Raw genomic sequence first — 20,852 nt, forward strand, 5'->3', positions numbered from 1 at the left:
CAGCAGCAGCATCAGCAGCAGCAGCATCAGCAGCAGCGGCAGCGGCATCAGCAGCAGCAGCAGCGGCATCAGCAGCAGCATCAGCAGCAGCAGCAGGGACTGGAAGGACTTTGTTAACACAGACCAGGTGCCACAGTCCTCCCCTGTGGGGTTCTGGGAGGCTAGTTCCCAGATGCTGACAGAGGAGGCCAGACTGCCCCAGGACAGCCCAGACACCACCCTCCGACTAGGAGATGCGTCGTCCTCAATGTCCCAAACAGCCGTCCACACCGACAGCGCTTACACTTCCACAGCCATAACCCGAGCTGGAGAGAGGAACCTGCTGTCTGTCACCTCCTCTTCCAGCAACAGCACCTCCTCTGCCTTTACAGAGGACTCCAAATCACATCAGCCTCCTTCTACTTGGGGTATTTCTGCTAGGGCTACAGAGACTGAGGATTACACCCACAGTGCCCCATCCACCAGGACTGACAGCGGGGACACAACAGACCAGCACATGACCCAGTCCTTCAAGGGGACGTTTTCAGAGACCGGGAGCCCAGGGAGCAGCAGAGGAACCCAAAGTTTAACCGGGCAACCTAATGCCACCCAGCATCAACACACTTCAACATCAGATGAGACTTCTGACTCGACACCGCCTCTCAGACTGACGGAGCCCAGCACTGACCAATCTGAAGTTTCCGTTTCCTCCACACCTCCCATCACCTCTCCTGCAAAAGGTCCTACAAACGTCTCAGGGACAGACCAGGGGTTGGGCACTAGTGTTAGAACTTCCACCCAGTCCTCCACTGAAGCCCACAGCTCCAGCACTCAGAACCAGGAGAGCACTGAGGGGGTTTCATCCCAGACCAGGGAGCAAAGCGAGGACTTGGGTCTGACCGCAGCACCGCCTACAGTCAGCAGTAGTACATCTGAACTGGACGACTCTCTCACAGACACTCCAGTGCTGGTAACTGAGGCCTTCTTCACCACCACACCTGTCACCGTTACAGAAAGGTACGTTTTATTGTTGATTAAACTTTGTGCTTGATTAATTATGAAACAAATAATATGATAATGGTTCAAGGAAAGATATTTGGTTGCAGCAGAGTGAAGGATTCATCATTATTGGTCAATAATATTGATTATATTATATTATTTTCTAAAAGTATTGTTTATTAGAAAACATTATTTTGACTTAACTCGCAAACTACAGTAACTGCATATGCAAAACAATAAAAACTGACATGTAACACTTGTTACATGTCACTTCTTGATATGTTTCACCATATAGAGACTAATTATTCCTTAAATACATCATTTGTGCAAGAAACAGATTTTAAAATAAAAAAAAAACAATTACAAAATTTAATTGACTAAAATTTAATTAAGGTAGAGGCTAAATCCAATCATGATGAAGATTAAAAACTTCTTTAAATAACATATTTAAATGTATTAAATGGTAAATTAATTTACTGATTTTAGTGTAGTGTTAAGTAAATGGACAGACGGGCACCAAGCAAAACAGAAGTGCATTTAAGGATTTATGAGCTTTGGGCTGTCAATAATCAAAAGACTTGATTGATTTTCTCTGTAACAGATCACAGATAACAGAGGAAAACACTTCCAAAGCCAGTTCCTCCAGCACCACCACCACAACTACCACGACCACCACTGCGCCTCATCTACCTGCAACCTCATCCTCATGGTTCAGGAGCACCACCAGCAGCTCTGCTCCAGGGCCACCTACCGAGGACACTATCCCATACACTACACCCTCCACCACAGCCTCCACCCTGGCCCTGCAGACCAGTACAGCGCCCCCAACTCACCGTGTGCCACCCAGCCAAACTCAGGGGCCTTCAACTGGGGTGGCTAACCCCACAAACGTCACCACCCTGCACATTGAGACAAGCACGGGCACTCTGGGAATCACCACGGCTCATAGCCAGCACATCACCACCACCTACACCCACAGCACCCCAACCAAGAGTACAGAGGCCATGCAGACCACTGGGAAACAGACAGACCACAGAACCACAGAGCAGGTGGTGACCACATTTCCCACTGACGTCAGATCTACCAGGGCCCCACCACCACCACCAAGTAAGTGGTGTATACTCTTCCTTCGTGATAAACCTTGACATGCAGTTTTAACAGCGAGAATGTTTCTTCTTACTTAATTTTCTACAGTTAACTGTGGTGACTATTGCCGTTTTATGCTGAAAAAAAACAATTTCCCCTAGGGGATCAATAAAGTATATCTTCTTCCCCTTCTTCTTCTTAAATACATGAGTTCATGTATGCCAGGGAATTGCAAAGATGCACCAAACACGTGTCGTTTGGTGGCAGACAACAGCAAGCCACACATTTATGTGGCTGAAAATGTTGCAGATCAGTGCTTAAAAGTTGTATTACGTAATTACAGAGCTGTGAAAACTAGAGTCAAAAACACAGCTCATATTTTGAAATATCAAGTCAAGTCATGTTAACAGTCCTAAAAAAGTAAAAAAAACATGTCCATAGCTTGTCTAAAAGCATTTTTTTCCATTTATAAAGCTTTCCAAATATTAGGAGGGTTAGGTTAAATGCAGGTCAGTCTATTCAAATGACCATAGATAGGATCTCTGTGGTCTGAAGAAGGGGCTACCTTGTAGTTGATGAATTTGGAAATTATGCATTTGTGTCGCATTCCTCTTATGTGCAACTTAAAATGAATGAGTTGGATGCTGATTACTGCAGTGATCTTTATACTTATTTGTATGAGAGAACGATGCAAAAAAATGTAATACTGAAAATAGGTAAGGTGTCAGAATGTGCATTATAAACTGCTGTCATTAGGAGTTTAATGAGACATGATGAATGTCTCCGTTTAACCACTGTATGTCTCAAGTCATTACACTGTTTTTAGCTTTTTCAAAAGGTTCAGTTTCTTCTCCTTTGTGGTAAAATTCCTGCTGTCCTCTGAACTCCAGGAAACCCCTGTGTGTCAAACCCTTGTATGAACGGAGGGATGTGTGTGAGCTATAAAGGGCATCAGTTCATCTGCCATTGTCAGCAGGCATGGACAGGGCCGACCTGCAACCAGGGTGAGCTTCTCTTCTTTTCTTCCTGACAGCTTGATATCAACACTGTCAACATGCACTTTAAATGTTATGTTTCAGTAAAGCCGAGCAGGAAATAAAATATTTTTTTCCATATAGTACTGAGGGTTAAGATTCAGGTTTATGGATTCAGTGAAGGTCCTATTAAACATAATATTGTGATACCTACATGTGTCCAGATATAGATGAGTGTGAGAAGGACCCCTGCCCCGTTGGGTCCACGTGTGTGAACACGCGAGGTTCCTTCAGCTGCGAATGTCCACTCGGCTTCGACCTGGAGGATGGACGCACCTGCACCAGAGGTAAAACCCCTTTAATGCATAACAATGTTGAAACGATAATTCAATCACAGATGGTACAAAAACTGTATACTAATTTACAAGTCAAAGTTGTTTTCCCAAAAGCCTTTTTTTGATTCACAGAGAGTATTTTTTCCCCTCCATAGCAAAGACATTCCTGGGAACTTTTAGTGTTAACAGACTCCCACATGACCCTGTTGTCTTCAAGAGCACCACCGTGCATGAGATCCAGAGAGAGATCATTCAGCTGGTGAGAGGCAGTCCACATCACTGTATCATCTCGTTTCAGAGGCGTATTATGGGTATTATATCTTATACACACTCTCTTCCTGTCTTCACCTCAGCTCAACGCTTCATTGTCAGTCCTCCGAGGTTACAGCCGCTCAATGCTGAGCAAGAAGTAAGTTCTTGTCATCACTTAACCATTCCGTGTCTGTATTTTTCTGTAATCAGGTTTGCAATGTGTTTGAGGCTTAAAGATGCAACATGGACATTTTGTCAGCGTAGACCTCTGTGTTGACCTCTGACCTCTTCCCTACAGAGAAGAGGACGGGATTCGCATCTCAGCTGTCAACATGTTTTCTGTTTCCACCAATGTGACGAGTGCTGAGGTCTACAACAGCATCCAGATGTCTCTCAGCAACTGCAGCTCCTCGATGGCCCACTGCCGGATGGTCCTGCACCACAAGCTCACTTATCACGGTAAATGTAACACCCTGATGTTTGCTCATTTTAAATCGAAACAGTTTTAACAACTTCAAATGTGATTGCCTACTAAAAGTAGCTGTGAATATAATAATACTTGTATTTATATAATGCTTTTCAAAATAAATTAAAAAGCACTTGACATACAATTAAAAAGGCATTAAGCAACAGTTAAATTTAATAAAATATTGTGATTCAATGCAATGAAAGATAATAAAACAAACCATAAAGAAAGTCTAAAATACAGAGCTTTTAGAAGTGACTTAAAAGAAGACAATGTGTGAGCTCTACTCCGGCACATCACGCCACAGCTGAGGTACACAAACAGAAAAGGCCTGGTCACCTCGTCGTAGCTACTGTAGCTCAAACTGCTGAAAAAGTAAATACTGGTTCTGATAGAAAGATGTCAGAACACACAGTGCATCACAGTTTGTTGTGTATGTGGCTGCATAACATTAGGACCACCAGGGTGCCCAGGTGGTCATAATGTTATGGCTGATCAGTGTATGTGTTAATGTGTATACAGCCACTAGGGGGCACAATTTAGCCATACATAGCTTCCTCATGAAAGGAACCATGTTACATTTTGAACAAGATTGGACAGTTACATTATGACATCATGCAAAATTTGCTATATCTCACAACCGTACACTATGTAGGGAATCGTACATTAATTACAATTAATTGCATTGACTATGAGTTCACATACACAGTAGCAATTTTATGTAGGACTACTCGTGTTCAGATTCCTGTGTTGTTATTGCCATTACTAATTGTGTCCGCACTATCTTCCAGTGGAAAGTCTGTGCGTGGCCCAGAAGACTCAGTGTGATACGGAGCGCTCCACCTGCACAGACAGCAGTGGCACAGCCCACTGCCAGTGTCTTGAAGGATACTACAAACACAACCCTGAGGATCTGTCCTGCTTAGGTAAGTGTGTGTTTCTGTTCAAATAGTGCTGGTTCACAGATCTATCTAAGTACTTACTGTGAGTGCATGTGTTTTTTTTGTAAATACAATAACTAAACTGAAAAAGCAAATACATATTAACCTGTTGTTAAATGTTCCACTACGGTTTACGCCTAAAAACTAGGTGCTGATGACAACCAAGCTTTTACTCTTGCAAAAACAAAATACTGAGGAAATTTCACATGAAAATGAATAGAAATTAAGGATACAGATTGAAAATATTATAGGCTTTTGAACTCTTTATGCCAGTCTGTGTAATTGGACTTTTTCTGAACAAAATGTCTTGTTTCAGAATGTGGGGACGGCTACAAGCTGGAAAACGGCACCTGCATTCCGTGAGTTCAACAGTTTTTTCCCTTGTGGTACAAATCTAGGTACACTGAAAGATTTTAGACCACGTTCTCACTGCAGATTCTGTTTCTGCTTTCAGGTGCATGTTTGGATTTGGAGGATTTAACTGTGGAAATTGTAAGTGACGCTAACAATACCCAAACAGGCCAAATATAACGTATTCGGTTTCAATAGAAGATATTTTTGTCGACTAAAGTCTACATTTGCTGTTGTGATGCTGACATATGTTTTTTAAAGTTTAACATATGATATGTGTTATTTGACATTGCAGTTTACAAGCTGATTGCAGTCGTGGTGTCACCTGCAGGGGGCGCTCTACTCCTCATCCTTGTCATCGCTCTCATTGTCACCTGTTGCAAGTAAGACTGCTGTTGTTGTTGATACCAGTGCAGTAATATCCCTTGCTCTACTGTATTTTCAAGTTGATGAAAAAACAAGTCATCCTAGACCTCTGACGTTGATAGAGAAATGGAGCAGGGACCAGCTAATAGAAATATTGTCTAAAATAGTGTAAACTTGGCCTACAATAATGTGTTATGCATACAATAATATATTGATGTTTTAATTTTAAATATACATGTGGAATTTATCTTATCTAATATGCTGGATTCATGTTAATTTTCAGACAGTTTTATAAAATAAAAACTTCCAAAATATTATCAAAAAATAATTTGGCAGCCCCCAATTGGTCGCTAACCCCCTGTTGAAGACCCAGGTCCTAGACTACCAAAGGTGTAACTTCTTTAAAATGTTTTCCCCAAGGAAAGACAAGAATGACATAAACAAGATCATCTTCAAGAGTGGAGACCTGCAGATGTCCCCATATGCAGATTTCCCTAAAAGTAACCGCATATCCATGGAGTGGGGCAGAGAGACCATAGAGATGCAAGAGAACGGCAGCACGAAGAACCTGCTGCAGATGACGGACATTTACTACTCTGTAAGGAGACGTACAGTTCAGCTTTCATTTAGTCTCCCACTCACTTCATTTGTCTTCATTGTTCAAGTAAAGGCTTTGTTTTGTGTGTCTAGACAGTGGATACAACTGATAAATCATTATATTACACAAGAGGAAACTGGTTATTAAATACATTGTATACATTTTCTCCTTCTCTGTCCCCACAGCCTGCGTTACGTAACTCAGACCTGGACAGAAACGGCCTATACCCGTTCACAGGCCTGCCGGGCTCTCGCCACTCATGCATTTACCCCGCCCAGTGGAACCCCTCCTTCATCAGTGACGACTCACGGAGAAGAGACTACTTCTAACTGCCCCACCTTGAACACGCACGCAGGAACCTACCATCTCTTATACTGACAACTCTGATGTGTCATTATGGTTTTCTGTCACAGTGACAGTGCTAATGTGTGAGCCACACTGTTTAAAGAGTCCATCTGCATTCAGGGCTGCACACAAACTATGTAAACGTGTGTGTGTGTGTGTGTGTGTGTGTGCGTGTGCATATTATGTAAGTGCACATTTTTGCAAGTAAAATGTTTCCTGAGAGTGTTCTTGAATGACCATTTCAATGTTTTTGCATGTTTTAGCTCATTTACTTCACCTCACACATCACATTATTGCTGTTGTGTCAGACTGCTTAATGTGTTTTTCCAGCTTTCCAGCAGCCACTGATTCTCATTTACTCCGCAGTGTAATGAAAAACAATTTGCAGATGCTTGAAACGTGCTTGAGGTAGTTGATCCGTGACGGTAAACATTATATCTTCCAGTTATATTGTTGCTGCCTGGTAATGCAGCACAGACTTGCTTAAAAAATCTGCACTGCATTAATGCACAGTGATAAATAAAAGCAGATACGGTGTTCGCTGTGTTCACTAACAGCACATAATGTGAATTATTGACCTCCAGGAATGTAGGAAAAACACATTTGAATTAAATAAAGCAGTATTGTAAAGCATATCTGACGTCTAACAAATAGGCTTGAACATGCAAAAACACTGAAGTGGTCCTTAAAGTGCTGAAATATGAATGAAATGTGCATGCCACTGCTGTGAATTTTCAGTTTCTTCTTAGATAATAGTCTGAGAATAAAGTATTGAGGGAAAAAGACAATAACAAACCACTGAAGGATGCACAAAGTTCTGTTTAATGCCAAAAGAAACTGAAAAACGACTTTGAATTCTGATGCCAACTTTTATTTATTCCCTGTATGTCCGAGTCCTTGACATGTAGCATAACGGACCACTCATACATACACACTGACAGACGTAAGAGGGATAAATCCATTGCAAGTGTGTGTGTGAGAGAGTGAGAACGTGTGTATTAAGTACTGCTGTTTGTGAGGTGAGTGTATGTGTGAGAGGAATAATTATCTATATACTAGAAGGATCATATGTCAGTGAGTGTTTGAATGTAAAGATGTATCATAATTAGTTTGCTATTTCTGACATGGAGTATTATTTTTATGTGACTATTTTCTTCCTTTGTGTTTATATGATCTGTTCATTCTGGCGTTCTAGTCAGACGTGCTTATTTAAATAAAAAAAAATTGCACAGCAGTTTTTCCTCGACTTTATTATTATTATTTATAAATGACATTCCATACTGAGTAAGTAAGTAAGTAAAGCTTTATTTATAGGTTATGAGAACGCACAGTGATGAAGACCATGTAGTTGAAAGCTACAGAAAAGCTAATAAGTGCATCTTGGTTATTTTTTGTCAAACTATAGTCACATTAAAATGAATTGAAATGAAATTGCACTAAAGTACAGGGTAATATAGATAAAGCCTCCAGCTGAAGATAGTGTCCAAGTTCCATATTAAGTGCAAGTGAATAATTACAACTCTAATTTTATTTCATACTAGGGATGTGCTGATCCGATACTCAGCATCGGTATCGGTCAAATACTGGACAAAATCACTGGATTGGAGAAAATAAAAATATAATCTGATACAACCAATTAGCCTAAACTATTACATGAAGGCTTAACTGTACTTTGGGTTATGTATTTCTTCCTTCATGTGAGTAGAATATTTGTTTCACAGTTTAAGCATTATGTTTTTTAGATGGCTAGGTTACACAAAGTGCATCCATACTAATGTATTATTAACAGTTTACTATTTTAAGAAAGGGGAAAAGAGGGTATCGGTATCAGACCTGAAATACTATTAAATATATATTTTTAAGATCAGAAATGTGCATGTGTAATTGCAGCTTACAAATGAAGCCAATCACTATAATTTTAGACAGCAGTGACTAAATGTATCACATCCACATGCTTTAAAGTACTTGAGCTAATGGTTAATTTATAGTCAGTGACAATCAGTTCCAAATACAACAGATGCAAAAACACACCCCTTTGTTTGTAAGACAATGACATTGTATGCGGATATTTCCTCCTCCGCGGACAAAGTTCTTTACATGTACTCCGCTCCATTAAAGTTGCTTTCCTGTAGGGTAATGTATAGTAGTTGGCTAAGGAACAGATGGCTCACCGCTACATTTGGGTACTTTGACGACCAAATGCACACAAACTCCAGACTACAGTTACCATGGAAAAGTTAAATTAGAAAAAACATTAATAAATATACTCTGTGTGGTATATTCTTAAATGTATAGATACAGTATATACTATGCATGGTTGCATGGGACTCAATCAAGGTAAATCATTTTATATCATTTTATATTATGTCTTCGTGATCTGCATAAAGCTGTGAAGCTGAAGCCTTTTTCATGGAGGACATCTTGACATGTCACATAATGAAAAGCGCAGGTGTACATAATGAGATTATTGATGGCTGAGGTACATTTAGCTGCTTCAGTGTCAGGGTCCTGTTACTGTTCAAGCTGGCTCCCTGTGACACTCATGGCTTACGGACACGACACAGTGTCATCAGGTACACCTGTGCATTTCTTGCTATGACAAGTAAAAAAAAAAAAGTATGCTATGAAAAAGGTGTTGTGACAAGAGTGCACTATTGTTAATTACCCGTGGAAAACTGCTCATATGTAACTGTCACAACAGAGCTATGTGCTCTCATCCGTGTCTGTCTCTCTGCCTTTTATCTTGTGCAGCTCTTGCCAACGACTAACAGCCTTGTCCACCGGGCCTCTTGCTCAGTCACTCTGCTTTTCTCTTCTTAGCCTCCTCCGTCAACATCCCCCACCCTGGCAGAGTGTCACTGATCTTCTCATCGATCACTTAGCATGGGTGCTATTTCTGAAAATATCAAACTATTCCTTTAACTGTGTCTTCTTTCTACAGTTTGGAAATGTAAGGGAAAAGCAGACATTAATGGTTTTGATGTCATTTAATTGTTAGATGTTAATGCTGTAACTATTGTTTACCGTCTGTAAGGGCAAAGGTTGTTGACTGTGTGTTCTTTTTTTTAATATAGACCCCATACAGACTAGTTGTGGCCAGGGCACAACTAATGGGGAGTCCAACAAACAAACAGATCACCATAGTAACCGTCTGTCAATTCTGTTCACTTCAACAAACAGCAATGTTTTATCTAAAATATGATTGACATCAAGCAAATGTCTAACATGACAATATATACATTGTCAGATAAGGTGCGCCTCAGAAACACATGCTACATATGCTAATATTCCTTTTCCTGTCCTTTCCTTTCCTTTCGTAGCTACAGTTGTTTGCATAATGACTTTATGTTCTGACTGTTCAGGTCAATTTACATTGGTTTCCTGGTTTCCTATAAAGGACACAGTCTAAAGCTCAAAAGACCAGAGCACACGCACAGAGGCACAACTTCCTTTTGAAATTTTCAATTCTCTAAACCACCAATGGAACGTACATTTGTTCATCTGAGTCAGCTGGCTTTCCTGTTAATCAACGGTCCTCTCGTCTTCCTCAACCTCGCTGCAAATATCTTCTACGCATGTTGCTTGATCTTCCCAACATGCAACACACAAAGCTTCAAGCAGCCTTTAAATATGCTACTGGGATATCTTGTCTGGTGCACAACTTTATATTTTATCTCTTTGATGTTAGTGAGTGCCGTGTTTAATTACGTTGGTGACTTTAACGTGTTTGTTGTGTCGTGGATCATTTTGAATTGCTACGTGCATAACAGCATGACGTGTTCTGTTTGGCTGAACTTCTACTACTACATCCAGATTGTCCCTTCACAGCGAGCTCTTGTGATCTGGGTAAAGAGGAACCTCAGGTCCATCACCTGCGTTGCTTTGTTTCTTGATGCGATGTTTTTTTGTTTTGATGGTGTCCTCAATATTGTATATCTGATCACCTCCAGTGGGTTCGCCGATATCAATGATACACAGACTGATGATCACATTGATGAACTGTTCTTTGCAACCCACGTTTGTTTCTTCTTCATCAAAGTGTACATCGGAATCTGCCTGTGTATAATGATGGTTTCTAGCTTTTCCACGGCCCACTACCTGTATAGACACATTAGAAGTGTGGCACAGGGCGGCGGCTACTTCTCCTCTCCAAGGAGACGAAGTCAGATGAGAGTTACCATCACTGGGCTCTCTCAAGCAGTACTCTACTTCCTCTATGCCACTTTCTATTTCTTTGATGAATTTACCTACATGTTCTCCCCGCAATTTTATCTCAGTGCTTGGGTCTCCTTCACAGTCACCTCCTTGTACTTATCAGGCACCACAGTCAACTTGGGCATTGGTCAGACTGCATTCAAGCAAAGGGCAGCCGATGTCTGGAAGGCACTCAAAGTACTGTGTGGTGTTGGCATGGCAACAAATGATGTGAAAATGCACTCCAGCCAGTTAACATCAGGTGAAACAGCAAATACTGTAACTGTCGGTGTCCAAATGTCATTGCATTGATTACTGGATGTACGATATGGTAGTGGTAGTGCTTGAAATGTATTTTATACAGTGTGAGGTTTAATTTGTTATGTTATGTTTTATGGAATAGCAAATATAAATGTCTCATTTAGGTCAATATAATAATTCACATGATTTAAAAAATGATCAATACACAGAGAAAATACATGGAGTAATGACTGTATACCTATTTCTGTATGATTTCACAGTAGTATGCTTCTTTGCATATTCTGATTTGCGTGGGATGCAAATACCTGAGATTTGCTACATTGCACAGAGTTTAGATACCTCTCAGATTTTGTCTGTAAATCACTACAAGGGGAAAAAGACACAGAGGTGGAAACAACAAACAAAATGAAGATGGGCTGGAAGAGTTTCTATGAGCATCTTCCAGCAATGTGCAGCTGAATCAGGTTCTTCTCAGGACAAGGACAGCAAACCTCAGAGGGGAAAAGGGACTGGAGTGTGCTGATTGATCTGCAGCTTTTAACTGTGCAGACAAATGTTTCAGCACTACTGTGTGTTCATCAAAGTCAAAAATGAGTATGGACTATTTAACCTGTGGCCTGATTCAGGCCTTTTTTAATATTTTGCATGGTCTGTCCTCTTTACGGAGAAAGAATCAAGCAACCTCTAAAGCTTCTCCTTGATCACTGATTTGCTGTATGGTAATGTACCTGATGTCAACTCTGATGCTGTTCTTTTCTGATGTTGCAACTCAAATTTTCTACTAGCCTCATATATGGCTTTTACAGACACTCTGTAGATGCTGCAACTTTCTGTCTAATTTATGTTATAAATTAGATGATATGTGGAATAAAAACATGGAGTGAAGTCTCTATTCCTGTCTGTATGTCTTATCTAGGCAATTTCACAATAATATGTTTTATTAAAATTTTCTGATTTGCATGTGATGCAAATACATCAAATTTGTTACATTACACAGAGTTTGAGTGCTTCAAGTGTTTCATTTGTAAGAGCACTACAAGGGAAGAGGACTCCAAAGGAGAAAGAGCAAACAGAATAAAGATGAACTATGTAAAATGTTTCCTAATTAATGGACCTCTTGTTATTGTAACTGGCTTGGCTAATGCATTTTACATCCTTTGCATGGTCTGTCCATTTCAAGGAGAAAGGATCAAGCAACATCTGAAGCTTCTTCTGGAGTCCTTGATTTACTGTACAGTAACTTACCTGATGTCTGTTTTTGTGATGGTCTCTTCTGGACTAACAGTTGAAAGCATTAAGCCTATTCAAATCATATATTTGGTCCAGTTAATCCGGCATTATGACCTCCTCTGTTCGGCTGAACTTCTTCTACTACACCAAGATTGTACGCTCTTCCTCTGGAATAAGAAAAATATTAAACCATCATCTTTTTCATTTGGGTTTTTGAGAGAATTTACCGTTTGTTTGATTTTACTCTCGGGCGTTTCCATTATTTGCTTTGATGGATTTGGATTCAGTGTGTCAGAATGTCACAATGTATCATGAAATACGTTTGCCTGCAAGAGCTTTCTCAAAATGGCTTACATACATTTTTATCTGACTGTGTGTTATGGTGATGTCCAATGGCTCTATTGTGTTGACTCTGTACAACTCCTTCTTCCTCCACGCTCCTCATTAGTGTACCCATTTTAACTTGTTCATGGCAGGCACTATGTTGCAGACGCTGGCTCAGAGATGGATGATGCTGGAGGTTATTACTGGAATAAAGAAGTGTATATTTTCTAATAACAATAAGTTTGTAGGTGCCCTGTCTAAATGTATACTTTATTCACACCTCTGATTTATATGAGAGGTCATTCTTACATTTTACATAATCTGATACCTCTTAAATGATAGAAAAAAATCTTATCAATCTTTATCAAAATCTTGATAAATATATATAATGTAAGAATTTCCAGTGGTGAGATTTTGCTTTATTGCCACTTTAAACTTCTATATAATTCAGAGGGAACTACTGTGCTTAATTTACAAAAACGTACATTGCATTGTTATCGATTAGAATGCCTGACAGTATAATAATATATAATTGATCATAGTTTAACATTAATAAGGGATGTTTTTCTACATTTAATGCTTTTATTTTTTATATTCAAAGTGCATTTTGCTAATAATACTTTTGCTTAAGTATGCCTACCTTTTAAATGCAGGACTTACTAGTAGGGGAGTGTTTTTATAGTGTGATATTGCTACTTTTGCTTAGGCAAAAGGACCTGAATACTTCCTCCACTACTATTGATTTAGACAGATTCACTAGCAAAACAATGATTTTGCCCTTTGATGCTGGCAGAGGTCAAATGTTCTAAGATGTTACCTTCAATGTCTGTCGGACATATTGCCTTCCAGATTAAACAAACATGAAAAACCTATGAAAATAGCATTGTAAAATATAATACTGCTGAATTGTGGCAAACTGTTTGAACAGCAAGTGGAAAAAGCAGTATATTTTATTGTTTTATATTATTGTTTGTTGTTCTATATCTGTATAGTGGTACAGTTGTCTTCTTTTGTTTCAGTGGTCAAGCTTACTGTATGTTTTTCATAATTAAAATGTATGTGGAGGTTAATTACATGTTTGCTCCTCCTTTTGTAGTAGTCTACCTACTGTTTTGTCAAATCCGACTGCAGTTGTATTAAAGTGACTTAGACTCAAATGTTGGTAATTGACCTCCAATTGGCCCTTAAATCTACCAGGATTACTTATCCTTATCCATAATTATGTAATCTTGATTTCGCAAGATACGGATAGAATTACAACATACAGATCTCGTAATTATGAAATATTACTTATTACATTAATTATTATTACAATAATAATTATAACATGTGATGTCATAATTATGACTTGGTATCTTCTAATCATGAAGATTTGTGATTTATTACAACTTGAAAAGCAACACAAGTCACAATTATGGGATCTGCACTGCATATATGACTTAGATTCTGTACTGTAATTATTGTGTTGATATATGTATCTCATAGCTCGAAGAATTATGAGATCTACATTTTGTGATTATGCGATCTGTATGTCATTATTATGAGGTAAGGATCTTGTGATAACATTATCCGTAATTAAGAAATTGTATAATATACATATATAATTGTATAGGAACTCAAAATAACGAGATCCCAAAGTTAAATATCTGAAATGACATAATTGTCTTGTAATTATTAGATAACTTTAATATTATTGTGAGATAATTTTGTTGGAACTATGAATTAATTTTATTGTAATTATGAGATACAATCTCAAGATCTTTTGCCATCATTTTAAAATTAAGTGTTATTAATTATTAAATGCTACATACAAAATTTACAAGATGCACATCTCACCTACACATGCAACAAGTTAGAAACACGTCGAGACCAGATTGGCTCTTTCGGGTACAGTCAAAACCTAGCTTTTCTTAATGTAACGAAATGAAGAAGATTTTTTTTGTGGAGGGCAAAAATTGTGTTTGGAAAAGGGAATCATTTTTCACTCAGAGTGCTCACAATTCTGAGCTTTCGAGGAGGGTCGTGAAGGCACCCTGACTGCGGTCCAGCCCCTCCTCGCTCGGATGTGTTCCGTCCGCTCGGCGGTTGGTGAGTTCAGGAGAGACAGAGAGGGGAGGCACAATGGCAGTTGAGAGGTAGAGGAGGACGTTCATCGATGTTACTCTCTCTGGGCCAAATAAAAGTCGCCGTTGGTTTTTCCAGATAAACCAGCCACACCTGAGTTTCTTTAAAAAATAAAAAATAAAAAAAAAAGGATCAGCAAAGGGGCGGTGGGGGTAAAAAAAGGAGAAAGATTTGGAATAAACGATGTTAAGTCAACGGCTCACCTCCGTGGTCAGGTGAGTAACGGTTAACGGTTAACGGTAACGACCGTTACTGGGAACGGTTTCTGTAGCTAACGCTAGCATCGAGCTACACGGTGGAAGTGTCTTTAATGTGCTTTGATACGGACCGTGGATGTAACGTTACGGTGCAGACCTGAATCCGCCCACTACACCGAACAGTTAGTTGACACGGAGTTGTCTAACATCAGACAAGAGACTCGGTGTTCATTTTAAACTAACCTATCGTGTAAATCCCGTTATATCCTGGATCTTCCTTAACGATTGTTGGGTTTTTTTTCCGGTACCTTTTAGTTTCAGACCACTTCAAAGCGGACGGGAATCTGCGTTAAAACAGCAGTTAAATGATCCGTTAATACGCCGTAGGTAGCGTTAACTTCCACGTTAAAACTGGTGGCAGGAAAACAGGGAGAAATAGAGCAAATGAGCAGGAATAAAAAGAAAAATATGTGTGTCACCACTAAAATATGTGCCCGATAACAGGGCACATATTTTAGTGGTGATATTAGACCACTAACATGAACTCACTAGTTTTAGCTTCACCACTTTAAAGATCAGTTTTTTGGACGTGGATGTCTTTTTTTTTCCTCGTGAAATCACTGTAGTTTATCTCCAGTTGTTCTAACTAGTGACTTAGATTTTAGTCTAAGTTCCTAGATTATATTTTACAAATCTGTGTTAGATTTCTGTTTAAAATGACGGTGGGATTAGTAATTTAAGGTTGTTGTTGTTGTTGTTTTTTTGCTGTCAGGTGATTTTGCCATGGCTACCTAGAGCACCAGTGGTTCAGAAAGTGGCATGGCCCCAGCCCTGACCAAAATCCTGAAAGACGGCCATGGCGTCCACCTGTCCTCGCCTCCTGCCGTCGTCACAGTGGACTCAGATGGGAGAGCCGTGTGCGATACCGATCTGGAGTCTCAGATGAGATCGACGGATGACGCTGACCTCCAGAAGATGTGGCTGAACCTCTCCTTGTTTCCCTCTCTGGACTCCTGTCTCCCCGCGAGCCCGCTGGACGTCCCTGCCAACGCTGTGCTCTCCCCGTGTGTGCAGGCGTCCTCCAGCCAGTGTGAGACGGTGCTGCTCCCCAGCCCTGCCTCCCTCCTCAGCCTCCTCTCCTTCAGTAAAGGCCTGATAGATTCTCATCAGGTGGCCTCCGTCTTCCCAGGTGTACCAGACATGTTTTTAGTCCCTGTCCCTGAGCACAATAGCCAGGAGGCGTGTCTGCTGCATGGACACAGTGCTGCTCCTGAATGTGGGCCAGATGGCGGTGATGTGCATCGCTCCCCTCTTAGCCTCACCATTGTTCCTCCTCCTTATTCCCACGGGGAGGGAAAGTATCAGGGCTACACTCCCTTCCTTGCATCCCCACATACGTTGACCCAGGAGAAGGTGACTGAAATGCGCTGCCCCCCTCCGTCTCCAATGCATCCCAGCATTGGCAGGGTGAACCATGACCAGCTGGCGCCCAGAGCTGTGCTGGAGGAGGCTGTGAAGGAGCAGCTCTCCAGGCAGGCAGGGCTGCACGGCCGAGCCCAGAGGCTGCAGAGGAGACTGCAAGCCCTGCTAGGAGAGCACGCTTCGCTACACTGCAGCCAACAGCTGGAGGGGCTGAAAAGGCACTGTCAACTGGGAAGTGTGTCTCTCGACAGCCTGGACTCCGTACATCCTGGTTTACTACCTCCAGAAGCGGGCTGTAAACCCCATTCGTCCTGGCTGGAGTCATCCACAGCCTCGTTTTCCTTCGCAGAGCTGAGAGAGTTCAGCTGCTCTGGCCAGGCGGTGCTGAGAGGCCTGCAGGAGGCTTTGGACTCTGAGGCCACGGCCAGTAGCAGCTCAGATGAGGAGCGAGAGGACTTCAGGAAGATCCACGGCAAAGTCCAGACTCCCCCTGTGTGAGTATCCTGCGAGTGGAAGTACTTGTTTTGTGAAATGATGCACACGAATCAACAAGGGCTCAAATAATAAAAGCACTGAAAGAGAAGAGTACATGACTCAAAACAAAACCAATAAATAGCTGCTTGGAATCTGAAAAAATATAACTTGCACAATAATTCCAGTTTTGTTGTTTCATGACTTTGAATTCGGGGTCTGTTTCTTATTTTGAACTTTGGAGCCGCGGCGAGTATGCGGCTCTCACAGCTGGTTATTGCAGCTAAATAAACAAGCCACAGAGGAGAGACGTTAGAAATCCCCCGAACCACGTCTCCCGATTATCACGTCGAGGTGAATCGTGTCATTTCACGCAGTTGTCACGCAGTGTTGAGAAAAACAATAAGAAAATCATTTCACTAACAAAGATTGTTTTGTGGTTCACACTGGAGCCACTGGCCTTGTTTTAACTCGGGCAAGTTCGGAGTACACGGACGTAGACTCTCCCTCTAGGCAACCTTTCAGTGCAGGATAATAAAGACACTGCAAAGAGAGTGAGCGGTTGTTGATTAAAAAGAGGTACAAATACGGAGCCAGTCGGAGAGAATGAGCATATTTATGTGACACGACAAGAAGGGGAGCGTTTTAAATCATCATCTACAAACGTCAGGTGAGTCCAGGAGTTTTATTTCAGTTTTGGAAAGACGGCTTTCTCCGTGTGAGAGGTTCCCACTGTGCCTCGGCGGTGTCAGACGCTTTTACTTGGCCCTCAGTGAAGTTTACAGTGTGGCTGACATAAGTACAAGTTTTGTCCCTCCCAGCTGTGGAGAGTGTGATGACATTTTTTACCCACACACACACACACTCTTTCCACGCTTCAGTCATAACACATTCAACAGACTCGCGGCTCCCTTTTGCCCACAGGGTAGGAAATAAACACAAGACATGCCAGCAAGCCTGTAACATGCCAGCCAATCTGTGCCGTAGTGCTCCTCCTCCACTTTTGAAGTGTGTGCCAGTGCGTGTGGTTCGGATTGGGCGGCGCTCTGGTATGCTCGTGTCCTCGCTCAAAGTGAGTCGCGTTGCCTCGGGAGAGGAAAGGAGATGGCGCGATTATGTGTTGTGACGTCCTGTAAGCGGTGTTAAAAAGACACAACACGGTATCGCCCTGCAGAAAGACTGTGCACAATCCTAAGCAGGATGAGAACTAAACATATATTTTACCAGTTTAGATCGTGTTGCATCGGTCTGGTTAATATTGTGGCCACAAATAAATATGTTAATGGGAAACGTAAGAGAGCAGTAAAACCCCTGACAACAATTAATAAACAACTACCTGAATGCTCATTCTGGACATTTGTTTTCTTTCCGGAGAGCGGGAACAGTCAGGGATATCCAGACCTTGATATCTGCCACCAGGACATCCTGAAGAAGGAGCATTATTACGTTGGGCAGGACGAGAATGAAGCTCTCACTCCGATGGGTTGTACTGCATACTTGTTTTACAAATTCCAGAGAAAAAGATACCCGCCCCTCTCCACGTAATGCTTACTCTGTGATTTTAAAATGAAACGAGTAGAAATAAGTACAGGAGGGGTAACGTGTTGGTTTTAGTCCAGTTAGACCTTTTTATTTGGACTCACGTCGTGTCTGGTTTAAGTGTTGTTTATTTCTTCAGTTAGATTTAGTTCTTCAACCCGTCTGTTTGTTTCCTGAGGTGTCTGAGTGCAATAAACAGGAGCCATTTAAAAACTGGGGCATGTTTATTAGTACTGAGAGCAGGACTGAGAAAGGGTGTTTTTATATGTGTGTGTGTCTTTTTGTATTTGGCCAGATTCAGTCATCTTGGAAGTGTCAGCTTGCCTTTTGTCTAAGTCCGTTGACCAAATGCCCGTAAACCTCCCCCGGGGGGTTTTTATGGCAGGTTCCTCCTTGAAGAGGATATCTCGTTGCTGGAGAGGGTTCGGGTCGTTGCCCTCCTTTAGAAAATGTGGAAACAGTTGGCCTTTAAGATTGAAAGTATGAACGTAGAAAGCGGTGACGTGGTTTGACTTTGAAACCATGTGTCCACACCGCTCGCTCTCTGCACTGGCAGGAGGCCTGCACACTTCCAGCTGTTGCTCATTTTCCAGATTTTAGTATGTCTGTAATTTCAAATATACTCTATGGGAGTCTTTGTGAAAGGCTACATGTTGGAAAGCTTCCATGCAGGACACACCCAAAAGCCCTAACGCCTCTGCAAGAGCCAAGAAACACTATTCAAATAGAAGAACTCGTAACCCCAGAACTCCTTGCTGGGGCTGGCAGTCTATTCAGCCAGGATTTGGCTTTAAAAAACCTGTGGAGGGAAGCCAGCGGGTTGCTAGACCCCACACCTAATTCAGAATTCTTAATATGTCCGTGAAAAATATGTGTGTCAATATGTAGTTTGTGAACTTGCACAGGTCTGAAGCAACTTTTCCTCTCCCGTCCGCTCCTCCCAACTCGCCTACTGCTTGGCAAATATTCCAGGAATTTCCTCATTATACAGTTGGAAAGAGCTGCAGGGTGAGCAGGTCTGGTCACTGTCTCTCTGGAGGAAACCTACTTCTTAACAAACATATATTAGCTTTGGGTTAAAACCCAATTATATGCTTTGTGTTTAGTTCTCCTTCATATCGACCAGAAACTGGGTGCTGTGATCAGGCAAGCAAACAACATTTTGCATATTTGACATATATACACATTGATGCTGATATTAAAATGACCTCCTATTACCAGAGCCCGTTGTCAGATACTCTGTGTAGCCGCTTGCTGACTGGTTTAACCTTTCTGTGTGAAGGGGGGGGGGGGTCTGCTGTCCTAGCCAAGGTCCAAGAGCACTGCCATAGCAACTATTGCCCTGCTGAAGCCAGCCAACCGCACACACACACACACAGAGAAGATAAATGCTAATTGAGCAGGCTAGTACCATGGAAACATACTATAGATACACAACACCACACAAATCAACACTGGTTGACTCTGTGGCCTAGATAAGCTTTTGTGCTCTTAGGATGATAAACCGTTCACACACTGTAAGGCAACTGAAATAGGTCATGTGATGACAGTGCCAGTGTGTGAGTTGAGAAATGGTTTGGACCGTCACTTATCTCTTTGTCCTCTTTTTCTTTTTGTGTTACTTTTCTCTCCGGCGACACACATTCTCCTCTTCATACGCTTCCAGTGGTTGATTGTAGTGGCCATACAAGTTTTAATGACGATTTTAAATTCCACGCTGAGAGAATGATCGTCGGGTGAGGTCGTAATGTGTCAGGGTTGATAGAAGTCAAGACATTGCTATAATACTACTGTACGTGGGTCTGACTCTCCTTTTCTGCCCCACCTGCCCAACAGTGGCAGCTGTGAGGGGCGGTGGTTGGAGGAGAGAGCGGAGCTGGGCAGCAGATGGAGCTGGTTGCAGCTGCGTCTGGCCGAGCTGGAGGGGAGGACACAACAACTGGTGGAGCTCCACAAGCACATCCGCTCTACCAAGGTAAGACAGAGTTCCCCCATAATGACATAATGTACAGACTGGCTTTTATTTAAGGCTTAGATTGATACAAGTCAGTTTTGTGTAAGAAAATATATAGGGTCAACTTTTCTGTTTCCCTGTAACAATGTAGCAGTCACATTTTAAAGCTCTAATTTTAATAAATCATTGAAATGTCCAAAGTCATTGCGGTGGTGGGTTAGTGTTAAAAGGTTAACGTGTGTGTGTGTGTGTAAGGGTGGTGTGGTACTTGCAGAGTCCCAGCCACTGACGGACAGACAGATTCAGCATACCCTGCTGAGAGAGATGGCGGGGTTATCCTGCACGGCCTCGGATGCTGACAATGAACCCTGCAGCCCCACGCGGCTCCTGCATAACATAGAGAGACAGGTAGGATGGAGGAACTGGTGTACACACACACACACA

The 20,852-nt window shown here is 41.6% G+C and overlaps 3 protein-coding genes across 3 annotated transcripts in view; all 3 read left to right on the forward strand.

The window, feature by feature from the left end:
- The window catches only part of heg1 (heart development protein with EGF-like domains 1), a 10,217-nt gene extending 2,291 nt beyond the window's left edge, over positions 1 to 7,926 (forward strand). The window contains exons 2-14 of the mRNA XM_035676941.1: positions 4 to 996; positions 1,580 to 2,085; positions 2,955 to 3,068; positions 3,263 to 3,385; positions 3,529 to 3,632; positions 3,727 to 3,782; positions 3,924 to 4,084; positions 4,883 to 5,017; positions 5,349 to 5,391; positions 5,487 to 5,524; positions 5,679 to 5,766; positions 6,170 to 6,347; positions 6,533 to 7,926. Coding sequence (XP_035532834.1) covers positions 4 to 996; positions 1,580 to 2,085; positions 2,955 to 3,068; positions 3,263 to 3,385; positions 3,529 to 3,632; positions 3,727 to 3,782; positions 3,924 to 4,084; positions 4,883 to 5,017; positions 5,349 to 5,391; positions 5,487 to 5,524; positions 5,679 to 5,766; positions 6,170 to 6,347; positions 6,533 to 6,676 — 2,683 coding nt within the window. The 3' untranslated portion in view covers positions 6,677 to 7,926. The remainder of the gene's footprint in view (positions 1 to 3; positions 997 to 1,579; positions 2,086 to 2,954; positions 3,069 to 3,262; positions 3,386 to 3,528; positions 3,633 to 3,726; positions 3,783 to 3,923; positions 4,085 to 4,882; positions 5,018 to 5,348; positions 5,392 to 5,486; positions 5,525 to 5,678; positions 5,767 to 6,169; positions 6,348 to 6,532) is intronic.
- Positions 7,927 to 10,172: 2,246 nt separating this feature from the next.
- LOC118339357 lies at positions 10,173 to 11,198 on the forward strand. The gene has a single exon (XM_035676944.1). It carries the CDS (start codon positions 10,173 to 10,175, stop codon positions 11,196 to 11,198), a length of 1,026 nt encoding a protein of 341 aa, XP_035532837.1.
- A 3,582-nt stretch (positions 11,199 to 14,780) lies between these two features.
- kansl1l (KAT8 regulatory NSL complex subunit 1-like) overlaps positions 14,781 to 20,852 on the forward strand; it is a gene marked incomplete in the record, with an annotated part of 19,282 nt that continues 13,210 nt past the window's right edge. Inside the window, 4 exon segments of the mRNA XM_035677185.1 lie at positions 14,781 to 15,040; positions 15,795 to 16,938; positions 20,291 to 20,429; positions 20,664 to 20,816. Coding sequence (XP_035533078.1) covers positions 15,842 to 16,938; positions 20,291 to 20,429; positions 20,664 to 20,816 — 1,389 coding nt within the window.

The sequence above is a fragment of the Morone saxatilis genome, unplaced genomic scaffold (assembly GCF_004916995.1).
Source record: "Morone saxatilis isolate NCDOM2014 unplaced genomic scaffold, NCSU_SB_2.0 Contig5, whole genome shotgun sequence".
NCBI classification, from domain to species: Eukaryota; Metazoa; Chordata; class Actinopteri; family Moronidae; genus Morone; species Morone saxatilis.